This window comes from Microplitis mediator, chromosome 6 (assembly GCF_029852145.1).
Source record: "Microplitis mediator isolate UGA2020A chromosome 6, iyMicMedi2.1, whole genome shotgun sequence".
NCBI classification, from domain to species: domain Eukaryota; kingdom Metazoa; phylum Arthropoda; class Insecta; order Hymenoptera; family Braconidae; genus Microplitis; species Microplitis mediator.
Window position 1 is genome coordinate 15,865,568 of NC_079974.1, and position 22,295 is coordinate 15,887,862.

The 22,295-nt window shown below is 27.1% G+C and overlaps 3 protein-coding genes across 7 annotated transcripts in view; all 3 read left to right on the top strand.

Annotated features, from left to right (window-relative positions):
• Nucleotides 1-6,003, top strand: part of LOC130669803 (serine/threonine-protein kinase minibrain) — a 52,429-nt gene extending 46,426 nt beyond the window's left edge. For all 4 annotated transcript variants that reach the window (XM_057472880.1, XM_057472877.1, XM_057472881.1 and 1 more), the window contains one exon: nucleotides 836-6,003. In XM_057472880.1, coding sequence (XP_057328863.1) covers nucleotides 836-1,296 — 461 coding nt within the window. In that variant the 3' untranslated portion in view covers nucleotides 1,297-6,003. The remainder of the gene's footprint in view (nucleotides 1-835) is intronic.
• A 3,070-nt stretch (nucleotides 6,004-9,073) lies between these two features.
• LOC130669802 (CLK4-associating serine/arginine rich protein) lies at nucleotides 9,074-16,177 on the top strand. Its single transcript, XM_057472876.1, has 13 exons — nucleotides 9,074-9,446; nucleotides 9,517-9,614; nucleotides 10,475-10,650; nucleotides 10,841-11,053; nucleotides 11,843-12,092; nucleotides 12,169-12,513; nucleotides 12,588-12,959; nucleotides 13,033-13,143; nucleotides 13,977-14,025; nucleotides 14,356-14,419; nucleotides 14,498-14,603; nucleotides 14,707-15,018; nucleotides 15,883-16,177. Exons 1-13 carry the CDS (start codon nucleotides 9,315-9,317, stop codon nucleotides 15,899-15,901), a joined length of 2,247 nt encoding a protein of 748 aa, XP_057328859.1. The 5' UTR covers nucleotides 9,074-9,314; the 3' UTR covers nucleotides 15,902-16,177.
• A 323-nt stretch (nucleotides 16,178-16,500) lies between these two features.
• On the top strand, nucleotides 16,501-22,230 carry LOC130669804 (gephyrin). 2 transcript variants are annotated; one of them, XM_057472882.1, is made up of 8 exons: nucleotides 16,501-16,654; nucleotides 16,817-16,968; nucleotides 17,977-18,164; nucleotides 18,224-18,437; nucleotides 18,729-19,004; nucleotides 19,080-19,534; nucleotides 19,611-19,938; nucleotides 21,956-22,230. In XM_057472882.1, exons 1-8 carry the CDS (start codon nucleotides 16,627-16,629, stop codon nucleotides 22,196-22,198), a joined length of 1,884 nt encoding a protein of 627 aa, XP_057328865.1. In that variant the 5' UTR covers nucleotides 16,501-16,626; the 3' UTR covers nucleotides 22,199-22,230. The 2 variants fall into 2 exon arrangements, with proteins under 2 accessions (XP_057328865.1, XP_057328866.1); XM_057472883.1 differs by having other exon boundaries at nucleotides 16,587-16,742; nucleotides 21,956-22,229.
• The last annotated feature ends 65 nt before the right edge of the window (nucleotides 22,231-22,295 follow it).

The window sequence follows — 22,295 nt, forward strand, 5'->3', positions numbered from 1 at the left end:
GGTGCCGTCAACGATGGTGGCCTCACTATATTTTTATACATTTATAATTAAAATTTATCACTTAAATTTAATCATCGATTAATTCATTTTTAATTGTAATTAGTGTTTAATATATTTATATATGTGGTAATAATTTATTTATTTTTGTGTAAAAATATTTACTGTGAGGTCATTCCATCGTTTATATTTTTATTTAGTAATTATTTTGTTCCTATCAACGCATGCAATTAGCTATCTGCATTGTGCGCTCTATCAGCAGGATTATTGCTGCTACTTTTATTTTATTAATCATATTCATATAAATTTTTTTTTTTCAAAAAGTCATAAGTGCACATTGCGCTGAACATTTATGTTTATTTTAATTTAAGATAAATTTGAGTTATTAATTTTTAAATAATTTATTTCATAATCATAATATATCATTATTTATTTATCATAATCATAAATATATAAATTGCACGTTCAGCACGAATTTAATTACGGTTAAAAATAATTCATAAATTAAATGCATCTTAAAATGTCAAAATATTATAAAATATCAGGAAATTATAATATATATATTAAATAAATATATATATATATATATAAAAAGTAAATAATTAATAAATAAAATAAAATTAATGCCTGCCACCCTGTAGATAATTAGTTATTAAATTAAATCGTAGCCCCTTGCCCTTAAGTTGCCATGTTTCCATTTTAACGATTAGCGGTTTTAGTGGGTGACTATTGTATAGAACCATAGTAATAAAGAAAAGTCAAAGTAATTTGAATAAAATAAAAAGTAATGCAAGACAAATAACAAATAAAATAACAAATTGTATCTGAAATTTTATAGGACTGGTTACCATGTCAGGACAGGGAAGCGGTAGCACAAGCAGTTTGATGCAAGTGCTCGGTATGCCTGGTGGGTATCAACCGATGGAGTGCGAGTCTTCACCCCGTCACTCGTCAGGCCGTCGTGTAATTACCACCGGCTATCCATCCTCATCAGCCTCAAATGATGGACCCGCGTCCGGGCCAGCGTCCATACAATCAATTGACAATTCCCGACTACAAAGCTCTCTTGGCACTTATAACAGCCTTATACTACCTGGTATGGCTCATCTACCAGCCATGATGACATCCCCAATTATACAACAGCAAAATTTTTATAACTACGGTTACACGGGCACCGACACACACGGTATTGTACGGCAACCAGCCTCGGTGACGACCAGCAAACAACGTGATCCTGAACGAGAAGACAGTCCGATGGTTGGCGTATGCGTTCAGCAAAGCCCGGTCGCCATACACTGAATTTATTATTTATATTCACATTACTTTTCCTCGTAATAATATATATAAATATATAAATAAACAATTATTAATTATAGTAACAATAATAATAATAATTATTATTAATAATAATAATGACGATGGTGATGTGTTAATAATTATTAGAAAAAAAAATAATACGACGACTAATAAAATGAATAACAAGCAGGAAGAAACGGAAAATATAAAACAAGAGGAGAAGATGTTGATTATTATTATAAAAATAATAATAATAATGAATTATTAATATTATAATTATTATTACAATAATGTAAACACGACAGTCAGTTAGTCAATGGATTTCTTCACTGGGATTTTTAACAAAAAGATCCCAATTGTCAATACAATAGACGGCGTGGATCTGTACCATGTGCTAATACAGTAATTTATTACTACCAATTAAAAAAAATATTTAATGATAACAAGAATTCAGAAGCTTAATAAAACCCTGTCATGACTGAAGCAGAGGCTGCTAATGATGTTAATTACTTTTTAAGTAGACGAAAAAAAAAACTTATAATTTTAAAAATGTATATTTTTTTTGAGTTGTGTTTTTTTTTTTATTTTTTTTATCAACATGACCAGCCCATTGTCGGGCGTTAACGATAAACCAGGGGTAAATAAGTTTAATGAATTATCAGAGCACCGTCTGTTACGACACGGCCTATGTGAGGATGAACCCAACTGGCCTCTCGGGCCCAGCCCGATTATAATCAACCTTCTCAAGCTGATTAGTCGGTATACATTAAGTAAAAAATATTAAGAAATCATTAATTTAAAGTAATAAAGAATAATTTATAATTTTAAATAATAAATTTAAATAAAAAAAAAAAACAAATACTTGGCATCCCTAAATGTGTGGCCTAGAGAGCAAAAAAAGTGATAATTACTACTGCGTATAAATAAATAAATAAATAAATAAAAATATAACAATGTAATCATGTACTCCAATAGAGTTTTATACACGACGTCACGAATGTAATGGATTAGCTAATGTAATAGCGAAAGACAGTCGCATTGAATGCTAGTTATTTGTACAATACACTTAGGTGAATGATTATTATTATTTTTATTTTTATTATTATTATTATTATTATTATTATTATTATTATTATTATTATTATTAAGTAAAAAATAAAAATAATAAAAAATAACAAAAAAAAGAAGAGTGCAGCTTTAGGGATTAGCTTTTAAGTGTGAGAAAGATTATATATTATTATTATTATTATTATTATTATTAAATAAATTTAAATTCGATTCTTTTATTGTTTTATTATAATAAAAAAAAAGAATTACGTAAACGAATGAGAGCGCGAGTGTAATTGAGATTTTATGTGAGAATGAAAGAAACAAATTAAGATAAGTGTGTGTGTGATATTTTTTTTTTTTTTTTGGATATCTTTGTATGAATGGCGATGCCCTTAGCAACGCCAAGTGCGAACGTCAGTTTGTTTATGAACAAGGACTTGAAACAAACTTGGGGTTTGCGGCTTAAACAATACATATTTATACATAAAAAAATAAAATTTAAATAAATAAATATAAATATAATACATTGATAAGAAAGTTTAAGTATACATATAAACTATTGAACAAGAATGATATAATCATACGCGAAAACCTAGGTACATTTATAATTAATAAACAAAATACACGTGTATCGCATAAAGAATAAAGGTTTAAAAAAAAAATAAATGAAAATTTCTTTTTCAACGCATCGTCATTGATTTTAGCCGTTCGTCATCGCTCCGTTTGTCATTACTTCCGCGATTTGAGTAGTAGAGGTAAAAAAAAGAGAGGATTGAAAATAAAATTATTAGTGTATCGTGACTTTGATGTTTTTATTATAATAATTATGTGCAATGAGAAGAAAAAATAAATACTTTTTTGCTTGTGTGTTGAGTTTATAAATATCACGTTCATTGATAAATGGAGCTTCCATTACTGAAGCTAATCCACGTTTACTCACTCACAATAAATATGCATAAGACTTACATTGTTACCTGCATCAATGAAAAATCCAATCGGATTTTTTTCTTTAATGTTATGATTAATAAAAAAAAAAAATGACCCTGAAGTTAACAATTTTCGGATTTTTTTTAATTACAAAAAAAAACATAAAACTAAAAATTTGCACATGTAGAAAATCAAAAACACAAGAGGGCAATTTTTCAAAATATTTTTTTTTCGTAATTTATCGTTTGGAAAAAAATTCAAAAATTATTTGACGTCAGCTAACTTCAGTATCATAGACAAAATAACACAAGATTGTGAAAAAAAAATTTAATAATTTGAATTAAATTAATTACCTTACAAATTAATAGATTAGATTTTAATCCAAGTCCTATTTAATATTTTTATTTTTATAAATTATTTTTTTCCTGCATTTATTACATTAATTTACACTTTTTTGATAAAAAATTTTAATGAAATACGAAATCTCATATTTATTATTTTAAAATCTTTAATATCAAATCATATTTTTACAATAGTTGATTTTAAAAAATCAAACTGAGCTTTTTTTTGTAAAAAATTTAATTTATTGCAAATACATAAAATTTTTTCATTGTAATAAAACTAAATAATTTTTTTTTTTTTTTTTTTTTGTTAAAATTAAATCATTAATTCAAAAAATATAATTTGAATATTTAAAAATTTATTTTCTAATTAATTTGTAAGCAATATGAAACTTCCATTAAATCTAATATATATATACATGTATATATATATATCACGTCCGATACACTATAATGTATTTCTAGCTTAGTACCTGATGCGAATGAGTAATTGTTTAAGAATAATTAAACAATAAAAATAAATTTTTAGCAGTTGTGTTGACTATAATTAATAAACGAGAAATAAAATAAATAAATAAGTAAACGAAAGTAAATTCTATTGTACGCGTTATTTATTGTTTGTAATTTTTTTCCCTACAGCTATACGTTTAATTACAAAATTAAATAACGAAAAAAAGAAAAAAAAACATGAATAATTAATAACGCGTACAATTAAATTCTAATGAAAATGACTATTGAAAATTAATTATTTTCTTTTATTTTTATTTGGAATTTTTATAATTTTTTTGTACAACAATAATGTGTATATATATGTGTGATTGTGTGTATTTTGTGTGAATAATTAAATACTTCTGCTCGATTTGATTGTCAGTGCGTTAAAAAAAAAAAACTAGTGAAGAATAAAAATTTTTTAAAAAAAGTTTAAAAAAAAAAACGAATCTACTCAAATCAGTTTTACCGATTTAACGGATGCGATGACTTATTTTTGTTATTATTATCATTATTATTATTATTATTATAATTATTATTATTACGATTATTAATTATTATTATTATTATTATCAAAATTAATTCGCTATTTGCAGGGTAGCAATGCTAAATGAATTGTTTAAATTATAATTACTTTAATTTAGTTATTAATTAATTAAAGATTGAAAATAAAAATTAATTAATTGAAATAAAAAAAATGTACAAGAATAAATAAATAAATAAAAATAAACAAGTAAATAAAGTTTCACGTAATGATAAATAAAATAAAATATCTGGTTAAAAAATAATTTATCAATTAAATCAACATAAAAAAATCGTTATTACGTTACAGTGAAGATGTTATTAACAAAATAATTTGTATATTTTTATACAAATCTATAGGTCCTGCTGATATTTTGATCTGCCGATGCAAATAATTATTTAAAATATATTTAATTAATTAATTAATTAATTAATTAATATTTTCTGGTGATTATCGATGATATCCATTAGGAATTATTGTAACCCGTCATGCATGCATTTACCTCACGTCAACACTCGTAGCTTCAGTTAATTACGGATGTGGATTTGATTTCGAATGAGTTTATGTTTCGACACAATCAATATAATTATTAAAAAAAAATAAAATAAAAAACAATTCAAGTAAAATATTTTTGACAGAAATTTAATCATTAATAATAATCATAAATATATACATATATATTGCAATATTTATAGTTTACTAAATCTGTCAAATTATCTTTTACCTCAGCATTTAAATACTTCTATAATAATTAAAAATTTATCCGTCGCTTAAATAAATCATGTATACATTTCTATAATTAAACAATTAATATATATATGCATATAAAAAAAAATAAAATGAAAACAAACCGAGTACTTACATGAGTGTGAATGTAGCAGACATAACATCAGACAAATTTAAAGTTATAAATAAATAGAGTGAATAATTAAAAAAAAATTTTTATAAAAAATGCACTTATTAATTTTAAAATTTTTTAAATGCGCATTTTTTAAAAATTTAATTTTATTAATTATTTAGTCTATTTATTAATAATTTAAAATTTGTCTGATATCTGCTGCATTCACACTCATGTACTTATTAATAATCGTCGGATATTACGTCGTTATTATTAATTCTGTACCCAAAAATCTTAATATCGATAAAGAAAAAATAACGAAAATAAATTTTCTTGCGACTAATGTATATGCCTATAAAAAAAAGAGAGGGAGAGACAGAGAAAAATATAAACTAAATAACACTATAATTATTTTTACATAATATTTGAAAGGCGAATTTGCCTTTTCAAGAGATGCAATACTAGTATCGCTGACTGATAAACGCGTAATTTTACAAACAAAAAAAAAATAAACTAGATAGATTTAAATTAATGATAAATATCACACTAATAGTTTAACTGCCGAAATATTTATAAATAATACTTTTTATTATTTAAATATGAAGACTAAAACTTAAACGATATGATTTTCGGGTATAGAATTACATTTAATGAGTTATTAGAGTTTAGATTTAATTACTAATTATTTTATGTAACAAGCGATTAAATTAAATAATTATACAACGGCTAATTAAATGATGAATATCGAGGTTATTAATAAATAATTGATATTTTTTTGACATTTTATTTAACAATAAGAAAAAAACACATAAATAATATTGAGTATTTATATTTATTAGTTAATAACAGAAATGTATACATAAATATAGACTAAGTGCTAGCCAAGAGATGTTCAATTTATTGTTTCAAATTTAAAAGTATTACACATAAAATTTATTTAAAAAATATACCGCCATAATTTGGTTTTTTTTTAAACTTTTCTGTAAAAACTCAAACGAAATCATAAATTAAATTTTCAATAAAACGCTTCGAGTGCATAAGAAAAAAAAAAAAACGTGAATAAATTCAAAAACTAAATGAATGAAATAAAAACTTGTATCAGTCAAGTCTCGATTGTATAATTTTTAAATTCAAGTAAATAATTTTATTCACATGGATTTTTTTAGTTGTAAAAAGTCGCCTGCATTTCTATAGATAAAATAAGTGATAAAAATGATTATTTTTTTTTTAAATTAAATGACGAAGTAAATAAAACATCACACTACACTTTTGTAAATATGCATCATTCATAGTCTTCGAACCGATGATAGTTTGCTCGTTAATTTTTTCTTTAATAAGTACATTAATTAATAAAATAAAAGTTAATAACAAAATATCAATGAAGAAAAACTAAGTAAAATAATTTTGACTGTTACGAAAAAAAAAATTAAAGTAATTTTCGGTATTTGGTAATTACCTCAAGAACGTGCCGCGGCCAGAAAAATAAAATAAGTTTCTTAACGTCATGTGTAAAAACATTGTGTTCACAAATAAAAAAAAAACTATTACTATAATACGACTGATTATGCCCTGATTCAATGTAATTAATATATACGATTATTTCATAATGAGAATATATATAAATAATAATATATATAAATAAAATAAAAATAATAAACTGCATACGCGATTTTTCTCTTTGAAGTATCGTTTAAAAATTGATGATTGTTTCAGGGCAAAAAAAAAAAATAAAATTGTAACGAGTACATTGTGCTGAAATTGATTTAAAAGAAAAAAAAAACTAAACTAAACCAAGACGAGTTTATGAGAAAAGGAAACTGAAAAAAGTTTAATGAAAATGAAAATAATAAAAGTTTTTAAATAAATAAAACTTCAACGTGTGAAGGAAATAAAAATAAAAATTGTATCTAATAACCTGTATACATTGACATTATAATTATTATTGTGATTATTATATACAATACTGGAATTAAGAATTTGAAACGATATTACATAAGATTAATAATAAACAAATGCATCTTTATCTTTGTTGCATGAGTTTATTTGATTTTTTTTTCTTGTTTTATTTATATTATCACAAATCTGTATAAAAAATTAACTATGCCTTATTTTATATATTTTATTATTTATTCATTTAATAACTATATAAATATATATTTGCTCACCGAAAAATTTTCATTATAATCATAATAGAATTTTTTGCTATTTATTGATTACGATATAGTGAATAATAAAAAAAAAGATTAAAAAATTTGAATAAAAAAAATATTTGCCGCCTTTTTTTTTTTAATTTAAATTACCCCTGTGCGTAAATAATCCGCAGATTTTTTTTAATATCAAGAGTAATTGATACAGTATAAAATGCGCGAAATTTGAAAAAGTAAAATTTCAAAATTTATTCAAAAATTGTTTAAGAGTAAAAAATTCACGAGTTACGCATCCAACGAAAAGACTCTAAATAATTGCCAATTGAAAGTGATATTTTGGACATATCTTATATTTGAATGATAGCTTGTAGTAAAAGTTTATAGTTTTCTATTAAGATATTTTTTATGTATAAAAGTTTAGTTGAAATTTTAAATTTATAATGGAAGTAAAAACCGTCAAGGAAAATTAAGAAATTACTATTTAGCCGATTTTTTAAGTTGACTTAAAATCCGAAAAATGGGTAAAATGGCTTATTTTGTAGGGTTTATGGAGACTATATACGGTTATATATGGTTTATGGAGTATATGGTCTCCATAGTAGGGTTACATAACTAAATATCACATGACAAAATATCACTGGCCTGAACATTGAGATCGCATTACGTCAAAATATCACATGATATTATGTCGTGTGATATTATGACTGTGATATTTAGCCGTGACACCATTTTGTAGGAAATTTTGAAGGGTTGAAAAATTAATTCTCATCATTTTTAGTGTATTCCGGATATTTACCATAGAATTTTAATTTTTAAGTTGAGAATTTTAACCTTTCGAAATGTCATCAAATTCAGTAGAAAAAAAATTTATTCATCTTTTAAAGGATTTTTTAACTAAAATTAAAAATTTGAAAAATAGTCAAAGTACTTAATTTTATAGGAAATTCAAAGAACTACAAAATCATTCCTCGTCATTTTTACTGTATCTCTGATATTTACCATAGAATTTTAATTTTCAAGTTAAGAATTTTTATCTTCTTGAAATGTCATCAAATTGTCGAAAAAAAATTGATTTACTTTTTTATGGATTTTTTGGCTAAAATTAAAAATTCGAAAAATAGTTTAATAACTTCATTTTAAAGAGAATTTAAAGGGCTACAAAATCATCCCTTATCATTTTTAGTGTATCGCCGATATTGAACGCAGCATTAATATAATTGTTGACACCAACGATTTTCAGAGCCTGAAATTAAAGTGTTTAAATTTCGCGCCAAAATAGCGCGCTGCTAGTACGATGCATTTCTAAGTACGTTTATGTACCTTAAGAGCTTAAATAGTATTTGCAAATGAAAAAGCAATAAAGCGTTCATGAAAATTTCGCAAATATTTGTAACGATTTTGCCTTAAGTAGTTTTCCATGAAAACGTAACTTTATTACCGCAGTAAAGTTAGCAGAAAAAAAAAACGTATCAATGCTCAATGGTTATTGCAATGTCTCGAATTGCAAATGAAAAAAAATTTTTATTGAAAAATAACTACAAAGTTTATTGCAGTTAATTACAATTTTTAAATATTGTGACAATGACTATTAATAATAACAATTATTTTTAATTAATATATTTAAATTTTACCATAACGCGAATTTAAGTAGTTTTTACTTTAGTGATAATAATAATAGTTAATTAAATAATAAATTAAGTTAAAAAATGAGTTTTTCAGTTAAAAAAACAGGTGGTAGGATGTGGCACGAAGCACGAAAACAAGAAAAAAAAATTCGTGGTATGCTTGTTGATTATCGGCGACGTGCCGAAAGACGTCGTGATTATTATGAAAAAATTGTAAGTTTTTTTTATATTAAACTTTGAATCCCATAATATTTTTATACTCAATTTTTATTATTTATTTTAGAAATCAGATCCAACACAATTTCTTCAATTACATGGGAGGCCATGCAAAATTCATTTGGATGCGGCGATTGCTGCTGCTGGAGACAGTCCAGCCAATATGTAAATAATAATAATAATTTGAGACTTATCAAAGGCACATCCGATCCAAATCGATAAGAAAATGTGTTTATTGGTAATATTTCACTGGTTTCATTCATCAGCATCTTCAGACCAAGTCTACAATATTTATTTATTAATTTATAATAATTATATGCTAGGTTTTATATAATTAATGTTTTTAATATAATTATGAAGATCATTAAGTCGTAATATTTAGAGCCAGATTTTTGCTTTATATTTTAAAATATTGTAAATATTGATCGTTTAACCCGTCAGCACTCCCGTTATGAGCATTTTGCTCATAGGACACTACTCAACTTATAGGATGTCGCTGCCGCGAAAGCGAGACACTAAAAATCACGGGAGTGCTGACGGGTTAAAAAAAATTTTCATACAAAAGTTGTAGGAAATTTAATTTTATGAAAAAAATGTCTAATAATTTTTTCATAGGACTAATAAGAAAGCCGTAATTTAAAAATTAAAATTTTCATAATTATCAAAAATTTGAATCATTATCATTATGAATCTTAATTTTGGAATTGCGGTGAAAATATTGGTCGTATAAAAAAAAACATAAGAGACATTTTTTTTTATAAAATTAAATTTCCTACAACTTTTGTTTTAAAGCTTTTTTTACAAGACCAATATTTTCGCCGTAATATCAAACATATGAAGATGCTGGTACATGAAACCAGCGAAATATCACCAATAAACACATTTTTTATAGATTTGAATCGGATGTGCTTTTACTTATTTTCAAATTATAAGTACCGATCAAAATAAATATAAATATTTCAACAACATATATATTTTGAAACTATTAACAAATAAAAAATAATAAAAGTTATTTTTATTAATAGGATGCCATGGCAGGGACATGATGACAATTTGATTGATAGGTTTGATGTCAGAGCACATCTCGACTGGATACCAGAGCCACCTAACTCTGTTGACATCGACATACCGTTAACGAGTGAAGATAGACATATTAACTATGAGAGATATCGTATAATTGTTCAAAATGAATTCTTAGGGGGTAATTTAATTTAATTATTCAATTAAATGTTACTCAATTCCATAACAATGGGTCTTATGTCTCTTCTCTACTATCAGTCTATTTTTGACACTTTTTTTCTTGTTTCCATTTAACTCAAACTGATGAGTAATGTAATTACAAAACAATTACTCCAACTGTAAATAACGTAACAAATATAAATTGATTTTAGTTACTGAAGAAAAATTTTTACATCAAATTCATTTGGAGGAACAATTTGGCTCGTCAACGAAACCAGAGTTTATAAAAGATAAAAAAAAATCAAGTAATAACGCTGCTATTGGTTATAATTATGAGACGGATGAACCAATACAAGAAACAACTAAACCAGATTTGAATTCTACTGAAGAAAAAGCTGATGATGAAGATAGTGATATTGATTTAGGTATTTTGCCTCATATTTATTCGACATAAATTTAAATTACGAGTTTTGATGCCTGTTTAGTCAGTCGGAATAAGTCAATTTCAGGCCAATACGATTTTACGTGTTCAATATCATTATTTTTTATTTTTTTTTTACATGTTATAAAAAATTTTTTACACTGTATGTATATTTATTTACAGTAAACGTCAAAATAATTGTAAACAATTAAATTTACAATTGAATTTGTTCATGTGCTATTAGTCTTAAATTTTGTCGTTTCGACTGACTTTAGGCTTTAAAAAATTCAAAAAATAATGTATGGCAGCGATATAAAATTAGGAGCGTGCGAATCAGGTTCGAATCGAATCGAATAATTTGTAACTTATCAAATTATTTGTCAATTTTAGAATTATTTGTAACTTTTATGATCAGCTTTCAAATATTTTATTTATATTTAATGAAGAGTTTAGTTTTTAAAGTAATCAAAAATAATGTTTTTGTAGATTTATGTCTGAGCTCTATTTACCTCTGATGAAAATTTTAATTATCGGGAAAAATATTACAATATTAAGCCGTTAAAAAGAAAATTTTTGAATTATTTGTAAATTTTCAAATTATTCAAGAATTTACCAATAATTCAAAAACTTACGAATTATTCGATTCGATTCGATACGAATAATTTGTGAGTTCGAACTATTCGCACACTCCTATATAAAATATTATTTTGTATGATACCAGCCTTTACATCATTTCTCTTCACACAGTGTACTATTATTAATATACAATTTTATTTTAATTATACTTGTATAGATATTTGTGTGGATGTATCACAAATCGAACCGTCTCAGGCCCACGAGATGAATCAAGTTGCTCAAAAATATGGTTTAATTGGTGCTGACTATTTTAGTTTTTTAACGCAAGATTTTGAAGAAGCTGAATCTTTAAGACAGGCACGTAAGCAGGAAGAAGAAAAAGCAATGTACTCGGGAAGAAGATCGCGACGAGAACGTCGAGCGTTTAGAGAAAAAAAAATGATTGGACGTGTTATGAGTCCACCTAGGTAATAATCAATAATAATTATAATTATTAAAAACAGCAATGTATTAATTTAAAATTAATTATCATTTGTTTGGTAGCTATGCAGCTCGTGAAAGCCCAGAATATAACCCCTATAGGAAATCATCATCTAAATCACGCTCGCGATCAATTTCTCCTCCGAATGCCGGACAGATTACTTACATAACTAGTTTTGGCGGTGAAGAAGAAACTCACGGTAGTTCTTCGCAAGTAACATCGTCGAGTACTAAAAAAATAAATTACTCGCATCTGAGACGAAAAGGATCAGACAGTCCGACTTTTAATGAGAGAACTATTAGTCGAAGAACTGTCAAGTCTAGATCAAGAAGTCGTTCGAGATCTAGAAATAGATCTACTCGATTTTATAGATCGCGGGATAAACGACCAAGTGTTTCTCGATCTCGGTATATATTTATCACTTAAATTTTATTGGATGACTTGATCAAATTTAAATTAAAATAAAATTTTATTTCTTTAGACCAAGAAGACAACGATCTAGACCCAGAAGAAGAACAAGATCACGAAGTCGTTTACGTCATGATCGAAGCAGACATCGTAGAAGTTCAAGTACTTCGCGATCGCGATCTAATTCTCGATCGCGTTCTCGATCACGATCACGTGGACGTAGATCGAGAACTTCATCCTCGAGTAAATACTCATGCTCAAGATCTAAATCAAAGTCACACTCTCGTTCACCAGGTAATCACCGCAAAGTGCGGCATTCTAAGTCAAAGTCGAGGACTAGATCAAGAACAAAATCACCAGTAAGATCTAGATCAAGGTCCAAGAGTCGTAATAGTGTCGGTAAAAGATCTAAAAGTGTGGAGAATAAAACGTCTACACTGCCAAGGTACAAAATAGCTTCGATACTATTTTACAAATTTATATGTTCATTTTTTAATCAAAGTTATATTTTTTTTAAGGTACTATGGTCGTCGAGGAAAGTCTTCTAGTTTAGAACTCGAATTATCAGATAATGAAGATAAAAATTCACATAATACGACAATAAAACCTCCAAGTATTAACACAAACACGTAAGTATTAATTAATTAGCATTAAGATGCAAGACCCAATTATTAACACTTTATTTTAATTTATTATTTTTATATAAAATGAAACTGAAAATAGCACACATTTGAAAAAAAGCGCTCGGTGTCTGTTACTTTCACTATCATAAAGAAATTAAATTTTCAAAAACTAATTATTCAATACAAATTTTACGTCATGGCAATACTTGGTACATTTGATGAGTAATAATAGAACATTTTTTCATATTTATTACAAACTTCAAATAAGAGAATGTATTGAAAAAATTTATTTATTATTGGTATTAATAATCATATATAAATTATAGAGTCAATAATTGGGTATTTACTTTAAAAGCATTCTCAGACAGTTTCTGCCCCCTGTCCCCACACTTTTTAAAAATTTTCAATGACTTTTATCTGTCATAAGTGTATATAGATTTAAAAAAAAATGACTTACAGTTGATATCAATTGGGAGTTAAACGAAATTTGTTAAATAAATTTCAGTAAAATCTTCATGTCAATTTTATAATTCAAATTATCAAATTTTGTAGACTAAAATCTATTCAACAAATTTTGTTTAGCTCCTAATTGATAACAGCTATAAGTAATTTTTTTTTAAATTCTATATTTCGGCGAAATTACGACAACGTTGTCCTTTTTTCAATTAATGCTTTGATTTTTTTTTAATTAATTAATGAAATTTTGATACGCTTATGACAGTTGAAAGCCATTTAAAATATTTAAAAAGTGGGGGCACTGTCTGAGACTGAACTTCATGATTTAGTCAATAAATGAATGAAATGTAAGCTGGTTTTAATAACAACATTTAAAATTACAGAAACAAGCCAAAAGCAGGGCTAAGTACAAATTCTGGTGGCGGACACAAAGTCAGTAAGAACCGTAACGCTTTTTTGAATTTAATATTAAAATAAAAAAAAAAATTTATCGGTAGACAAATACCATCGAACCATTTGTTCAGTACCGAATAACATTTATTTTTATTTTATTTATTATATATAACAATTGAACAGACCAAAAAAAAAATTATTAATAAGACCTAGTTTAATTAAATATATTTAAATTAGTAATAAGTTTAAAAATTCAGTCAACAAATAGATTTATTTAAATTACTTGTTGAATGAAACGATGATTTAAATTATCTTGAAATAGTTAATTGTTCAATTAATTATTTTGCTCAAGTTCTTTTGATATTTCAGTCGGTGAAAATTACACCTCAAGAGCGGCTTAAGAGAAAAATGCAAACTCTACTAAATCGTCAATGTGAGTTTATTTATTTAATAAAAAAAAAGAGAAAAAAATTATTTTATTTGAATGTAGAAAATATTTATTTTTTAACAGTTAGAGCAGATAAAAAAGCCGAGCAAGCACGAATTGAAAAAATGGAGCAACAACGACAGGATCGCGAAGACGAAATTAGAGAAATGTCTTTGAAGCTTCGTAGAAAGTGTGTTACGTTTATTAATTAATTAATTGTTTTATTTATATTTATATTTATGAAAAATAATCTAGATAAATTATTAACTTATTTATTTATTTTTGTCACACAGACAAAGGGAAAGGAGACATCGTTACGAAGGCCATAGTACTGATTCACGATCGTCTATTTCTCGATCACCGAGTCCTGGTCGTAGTCCTAGACATTCATCTAGCCGTCGAGATCGAAGAGATCGCGACTCACGTGACGTGAAAAATGATATTGACAGAGAAAGGGAACGAGATCGAGATAGAGACAGAGAAAGGGATAGAGATCGAGACCGAGATCGAGATTCTAGTAGGCGTGATAGAGATTCTGGTAGACAGGAATCAAGAAGACGTTACCGAGATGGTTCACCGCGTTCTTTAAGTCCGCGTAGTAGTCGGTAAATAATAAGTTACTTTTCATGATACCAGCATCGAAACTTTAAGTTCCCATGCAAGTAATCATGAAAAATCTAGTGGGTAACTCAGAATGAAACAAGATTTCAGACTGCGGGTGATGGCAGCCAATTTCACCCTGGTCTGAAATCGTTTGTTTCAATCTTTGTCACACAATATACTATTAATTAATCGGTATTTCGGCAGCTTTACGGTTTCACAAATTTTTAAAACTCCCGCTCATGACTTATGTTTCTCAATTCATATAATTAGATGATTTTCAATTAAAAATTATAATTTATTAATTGCCATTGAATAAAGGCAGCCTTACTGAGTTCATCAGTATACTCAGGATAAAAGGATCAATTCATTATCAATCAGTTGTTACATACATGCTAATTAAATTTATCAAGTGATATATACAATACTGATAATTGCGTAGCCTGTCAAAAATATCTTTGACAAAAATTTTCTTGTCAAAATAATTGTAATTAAATTGCTTATTTTCGTTGGATTTAATACATTTTTTTTTTTCGAAATTTTTAACTACACTGTAAAAAATTTGCGGAGTGAAAGCTGATTGAATCCGGATTAAATGTGGAACGGATAACTGTTTTTTTAATTTCATCCCCTTGGAGTAAAATTCACTTCTAAAAGGAATTTATTTCAATATTAAAATTCCGAATCGAAGTGAATTCTGATTTTAATAAAATTCGTAATCACTCCGAATTCACTCGCAATTTTTTGCAGTATAGACCTCATAGTTGCTTATAAAAAATATGTAGAGCCGCCTTATGCACAAATACCAATTTATTAATTTAAGCAAAAAATCTTTATATTTTAATCATAATTTAATGTTTTTTTTTCAGAGGCTTAGTCGATTATTAACGTTGCAGACAAAGCGCACAATCTTCCATCCAATTATAATTATAAATAAAATGAAATAATATTAATTATAATTATTATTATATAACGAATTAGCTAGACTTAAAATTTTTAAATTAACATTTGTCTTCTCTAATAAATGTTATTAATAATATATATCAGCGAAGTGTTTTTCGCATTTCGTTACACGTCTGTGGTGATTGTTATTTTATTATTTCCGCAACGTTTAATATTTACAAATAATTTTTCAATAAATATGTTTATTATAATCAATTAAAACATTTTTTTTATTATTTACTACACTTGTAACTTTAGTTTTAATTATCTTTAGCATTAATCTACCCATAAAAATATATGATACTGAAAGTAGCAGACATTATAAAAAATGTATTTCTTTTAAATAAAGAAATAAAATATTTATAGAAAAACCTTTCAAACATTGCACATCAAAAACTTTTTGTGTATATTATAAAAATAATATTTTATTTACAAGTAATTTGTTGATAAAAATTAAAAAAATTCTGATGCATGCTACTTTCAGTATCATAAAAACATTTAATCCCAAGTAAAGAATGTATGTAAGATAATGACATATTATATCTTTACGTAAGATGCTTGATGATATTTAGTATCACAAGCTTAGTGATCAACTGCTCATTAAGAATCTAAGAAAATAAGTATCAACATCAATATAATATATACGGCGAGATAAAAGAATCAGAGTAACGATGGCCATAACATTTGGAATTTTGACAAGTAAACTTAAAAATTTTATATTTAAATTTATTCGCTCTAGTTTTATTTATTTTTCAATGTTAGTTTTATAAAATATTATGTATTTGAGGTTAATACCGTTATGTATTCTTACTTATTTATTTATTATTGGCAATAATAAATTATTTTACTTGTATTTTATAGTAAGCGATACGTGTGCTGATGATCCTGCTAAAGATAAAAGTGGATTGACGTTAAAAACTCTAATTGAAGGTACTGATAATGATCCTGGATTTCCTTTAAGAGGACAAATTTTAGAATATAAAATAGTATCGGACAATGAAGATAAAATAATGGTATATAAAATTTTTCAATAAAAATTAATAATTCATAATTTTTTTGGGCTTTAGAATTTTTTTTTTTCAAAAGCTAATCTGACTGAGAATTGAATGGATTCATGCAAAAATACTCTAGTTCCAGCTCGAGCTAAATGTAGGAATGACACGAAAATGTTTAAACTCAAAAATTAAAATATTTTTTTTCCATTTCTCGCTTAAAAAATTGGAAATTCTAATAAAAAAAGAGTTTTCAGTTTCAGTTTGATTTTAAAAAATTAAATTTTTGATAGACGTCAATGTGCTCATGCTTAAAAATTTTTAATTTTTCTAATGAGAACTCAAGTAGTACACTTGGCTTTGTGACATTTATAAGATAGCAGTTATGACCTATCGATCTATAAGGCACCAAAATATTGACAAAGCGATCATAAATTTATATCACCGAAAAAATATCTACATAAAAGACTTGACACCAACAAGTGATGACAGAAATTAAATGACAAATGTCATCTAAACGATTTTTTAATCGGAATGATTTTTTTGGGACGAAAGAAAGAAGACAAATTTCCTATGACTCCTAGGACCAACATCTGTATGTCTCATTTATACAAAAAAAAAAACTAGGCTGTGAGACAAAAAAAAATTCGTCTTATCCTTTTAAACGACATCTTTATGATATCTTAAAGTTGTCTCTGTGCTACTTGGGAAGCAAAGAAAATTCCCAAGTGACAAAAAAACAAAATTGTTGATTTGTTGCTAAATTTAAGTCAACAATTGGTTACATGATGACGAATCGTCGCCCTAAATGTAACAAAAAGTCAACAATTTTGTTTTTGCGCCGCTTGGATTATAATAGTTTTCGAATTTTAATATTATTGCGCCATTACTAAATTTAGCTAATGCTAATTTTTGAATAAAACTGACATTACTAACAAAAATTTTTCGTAAACTCTATTCTAATTTTCTAATGAGTTACGTAGATTCGAAAACTTATAAACGATTGATATATTTTTTATTTTTATTCAGAAAATATTGAAGCAATGGGCAGATAAAATGAAAATGAATGTTATTTTAACAACCGGCGGAACAGGTTTTTCAGCAAGAGATAATACACCTGAAGCTACTAAAAAAATTATTGAAAAAGAAGCTCCAGGACTTTCAATTGCTATGTTAAACGCTAGTTTGAAAATTACTCCACTGGCTGTATTGTCAAGGTAATTAAGTCATAAGTAATAAATTAATATAAAAATAATTATTACTATTTGATATGTAGAGCCGTTTGCGGCATTCGCAAAGAAACACTCATTATAAATCTTCCCGGGTCGCCAAAAGCTGCTAAAGAAAATTTAAATGCTATTGCATCAACAATTCCACATGCCGTTGATTTAATTTTAAATAATAAATTTAATGTAATTAAAACACATGAAGAAGTCCAGCGTGGGATATTTAAACACGAGTGCCCACATGAAAAATATTCAAATGATTCAGTAAGTAGACGACGAAATTATTCTTATTTGAAATGCTATGGTGTCATAGTAAAACCGGACCATGTTGGCCACCTGCAGAAATTGAAATGAACACACGGAAAAATTACTTTGGCTACAAATTACTGTATCCATTGTAAATTCTACTGTGGGCATAGTAATTTTTGCATGCATTCAGCTGGCCAACATGGTCCAGCATGACCATGACACCATAAAATTTCCAACAAGAATAATTCCGTGTAAATAAAAATTAAAATAATTAAACAAAAGTTTAATTTACGACTTTTAAAAAAGTTTCAAGTAGAAAATGTTGCAAATCGTCTTCGAAAATCTCCATGGCCAATGATTTCAATGGAAGAAGTATCAGAAATATTTAATAATTTTAATTGGAATAATGAAACTGAAACACTCGAATTATGGAAATGTCACGGAAGAATTTTAAGCCAAGACATTTTATCTCTTTGTAATTTACCACCTTTTCCTGCGTCTATTAAAGATGGATACGCAGTTATTGCCAGTGATGGTGAAGGTCTGAGACAAGTATTAGGTGGATTGGAAGCTGGGCATACGGTAAGATTTATTGATTAATGATCAATGATTAATCATTTACAAATGAAAATTTTAATTTTATTGATAAAAATGCAGCCAGGTTTAGTGAAACTGAGTAACGGTTTCTGTGTAAGAATAAATACTGGCGCACCAGTACCAGATGAAGCGACTGCTGTCGTTCAAGTAGAAGATACCAGACTTGTCACAAAAAATGAGTTTGGTGAAGAAACAGAAATAGAAATTATGGTCGGACCAATAGAAGGACAAGACATCAGACCAATTGGTAGCGATGTACAAAAAGATGAATTAGTGTTACGTAAATTTACTAGAATTGGAGCTGCAGAATTAGGAATTCTTGCTAGCTGCGGATATTCTAAAGTTAAAGTTACCAAAGTTCCGGTAATTGGAATTTTATCAACTGGAAATGAATTACAAACAGCTGGAGAAACTCTTAAACCTGGTTATGTCTATGATAGTAATAAAATTACTCTTATGATGTTACTTAAAGAGTACGGTTACGATGCTACTGATTTAGGAATAGCGCGTGATGAGTAAGATATATAAAATATTTTTGTAAATAGTTTGCGCTTAAGATTATTTTAATTATTTATAATTATTATTTTATAGAGAAAGTATAATGATAAATGTTATGCGTGATGCTTTTGAACGAGTTGATGTCCTTATAACAACAGGCTCTGTGTCAATGGGCGACCGTGATTTGTTGAAACCAATTTTAACAAAAGTTTTTAATGCTAAAATACATTTTGGAAGAGTTAATATGAAACCCGGCAAGCCGACGACATTTGCGACTTGTGTTTATAATAATATGAATAAATATATCGTTTGTTTACCAGGCAATCCTGTTTCAGCAACAGTGACTGCACATCTTTTTGCTATTCCATTGATTAATAGATTGTCTGGTAATTATTCAAAGCCGACGATTGTTCAAACTCGGGTAAGTTTTTTTTTATTGATAATAAGGTAAAAGACCCTAAACCCGATAGATACTAATAGTCGCTCACTTTAACCGATTAATGTTTTTATAATTTTCAGTATAAAAACTATCAGTGATAAATAATTATTTGTGAATCTTAGTGTAATAGAATATGACGAGTCAAAGTATTTTATAATGTATTATAAATTTAAATTAAGTGACTGTTTTCCAAATTGCACTTAGTCTGCAATTGATATAATTATGGGTGCATTACGAAGTGTGCTGCGAGCAGCTATAGCGTAGCGTATTTCGGAATGCACCCTTATTAATTATTCTTATTACTTGCGCGGTAATTTAAATATTTGAAAAATAACTTATTAGAAATGGGAGAAAAATTAAACATCGTAAATCAAAATAAAATGGCGGCAGAATATGATAGAAATATTTAAAATATAAAAAAAAAAAAAAACACGCAAGTGTTTTGCACAAAAATACTACGTTGCACGGTCTACTGTTGAGCTGCAGCCCCACTTCGACCAGAGTCTCTCTATTTCCTGAGATGGGAGGAGTGTTTTGGGTCCAAATGAGGTCGGACTCGTGGTGGCTGTTGGTGAGGCACCCACATGTGGTGCATACCTAATGGGTAAGCTAATGTGAGCTTATGTTCATATTTCGCTTTTATAATATATGGTGGAGTTGATTATATAAATAGGGACCACGCAGCGCGAGTATGCCCAAAAGGGCGAGGTATCGGCCTCCCGTCAAACGGAGGTGGGCCTAACAGCCCCGTTACATTAAGGGGGGGGGTAGGGTTTTAAAGGCGAAAAAAAAGCATATTTTTGTGATTTTTTTCCGGCGAGATGAGTAATATAATTTCATTAAACTTAATCACATATTATTGTATAACTTTTAAAGAATATCAGAAAAAATTTTCAACGAAAAATATTGATTAATAAGCTGGTGACGTTGAATCTCCGGAGGCGCCTCGAAAAAAAGTCGTTTTGCGGTGAACATTATAACTCGTAACCGGATCATCGGAAAAAAAAAATTGATATGCATTTTAAAGTTGATGTATTTCTCGAGGTAACCACGAAGAGTTTTTTTTTTTTTATTTTTTTTTTTTTATTTTTTGCAGCACTTGGAAGTGAAGAACGCGATTTTAGCTCAAAAAATCGCGGTTAATTTGTTATTAAAAAATAGAAAAAAATGAAAAACAAAAAAAAACTCTTCGTAGTTACCTGTTGATTTATGTGAAGAAGTAATGTTTATTCGTGAAAATTTGAAATAAACTATCAATCAAAGAATATGAATTTTGATACTTAAATTGAGTCATCAGTTTACATCCTTTGAAAGACACACAGCCCGAGAAAGGGATTTGGAAGAACAAAGAAAATTGCAGCTGATTTCTACTAGGGGTATGTAGGGGCAGGCCGGGCAGGTATAAAAATTAGGTATACCGGCCGGTCATTTGAAACGCTGTAACTCCGTTAGTTTTACTCGGATTGATTTAAAATTTGTACACAATATTCTTGACATATTGTTCATTCAGAAAAAAAATTAAAAAAAAAATTTTTTTTAAATAATTTTAAAACCCCCTTCCCCTTAATTAAATTTGTTGAGCTGCAGCGCTGCGCTACGTTACAGCTACTTGCAGCACATTTCGGAATGCACTCATATTTTAAATTTGTAAAAATTAAATGATGTAATATATTTTATAAATTGTTCTCCAAATCAGTAAACTTATAATAGTTCAATTGATATTGTCTTTGAGTGAATAAAGGGCTATGTGTTGATCGAGTAATCTGGGTATAAAAAATTATATGATTATATATAATTACATGCACTTCATATCCAATTATATATAATCCATATATAATTAGATATAACAATATGTAATTATATAAAATTATATATAACAATATATACATATATAAATGATTTAATTGCACTCCAATGAAAAGTGACCGGGTAATGGGGCGTTTACACCTTAAATAATAAATATTTTGTTTCATTTATTTATTTATTTTTTTTTTTGTAGCTTACTTCCTCTTACAAACTGGATCTTCGACCAGAATACGCTCGAGTTATATTACAATGGACGGATCCGGATAAAATTCCAGTAGCTCATAGTACGGGTAATCAAATAAGCAGTAAATTACTCAGTTGTAAAAATGCAAATGCTTTGTTAATTTTACCCGGACGTACTGATGAACGTAAAGAAATTAAAGAAGGTGATACTGTTCCAGCAATGCTCCTTGGATTCAGCCAAATCGAAATTTGAAAACTTTAAAAAATATTTTTATAACTTTCAGATAACAAAATTCATTTATAAATTTATAATGAAATTGTATCGTTAATAAATATAATTATTATTTTTA

Bases quoted from the DNA above. Each gene is read 5' to 3' on its own strand.
- LOC130669802 (XM_057472876.1), top strand. From the start codon at position 9,315: ATGAGTTTTTCAGTTAAAAAAACAGGTGGTAGGATGTGGCACGAAGCA. The intron at 9,447-9,516 runs GTAAGTTTTTTT...TATTTATTTTAG, and splicing joins GTGATTATTATGAAAAAATT to AAATCAGATCCAACACAATT. The intron at 12,093-12,168 runs GTAATAATCAAT...TTTGTTTGGTAG, and splicing joins CGTGTTATGAGTCCACCTAG to CTATGCAGCTCGTGAAAGCC.
- LOC130669804 (XM_057472882.1), top strand. From the start codon at position 16,627: ATGGCCATAACATTTGGAATTTTGACAA. The intron at 16,969-17,976 runs GTATATAAAATT...ATTTTTATTCAG, and splicing joins ACAATGAAGATAAAATAATG to AAAATATTGAAGCAATGGGC. The intron at 19,535-19,610 runs GTAAGATATATA...ATTATTTTATAG, and splicing joins TTAGGAATAGCGCGTGATGA to AGAAAGTATAATGATAAATG.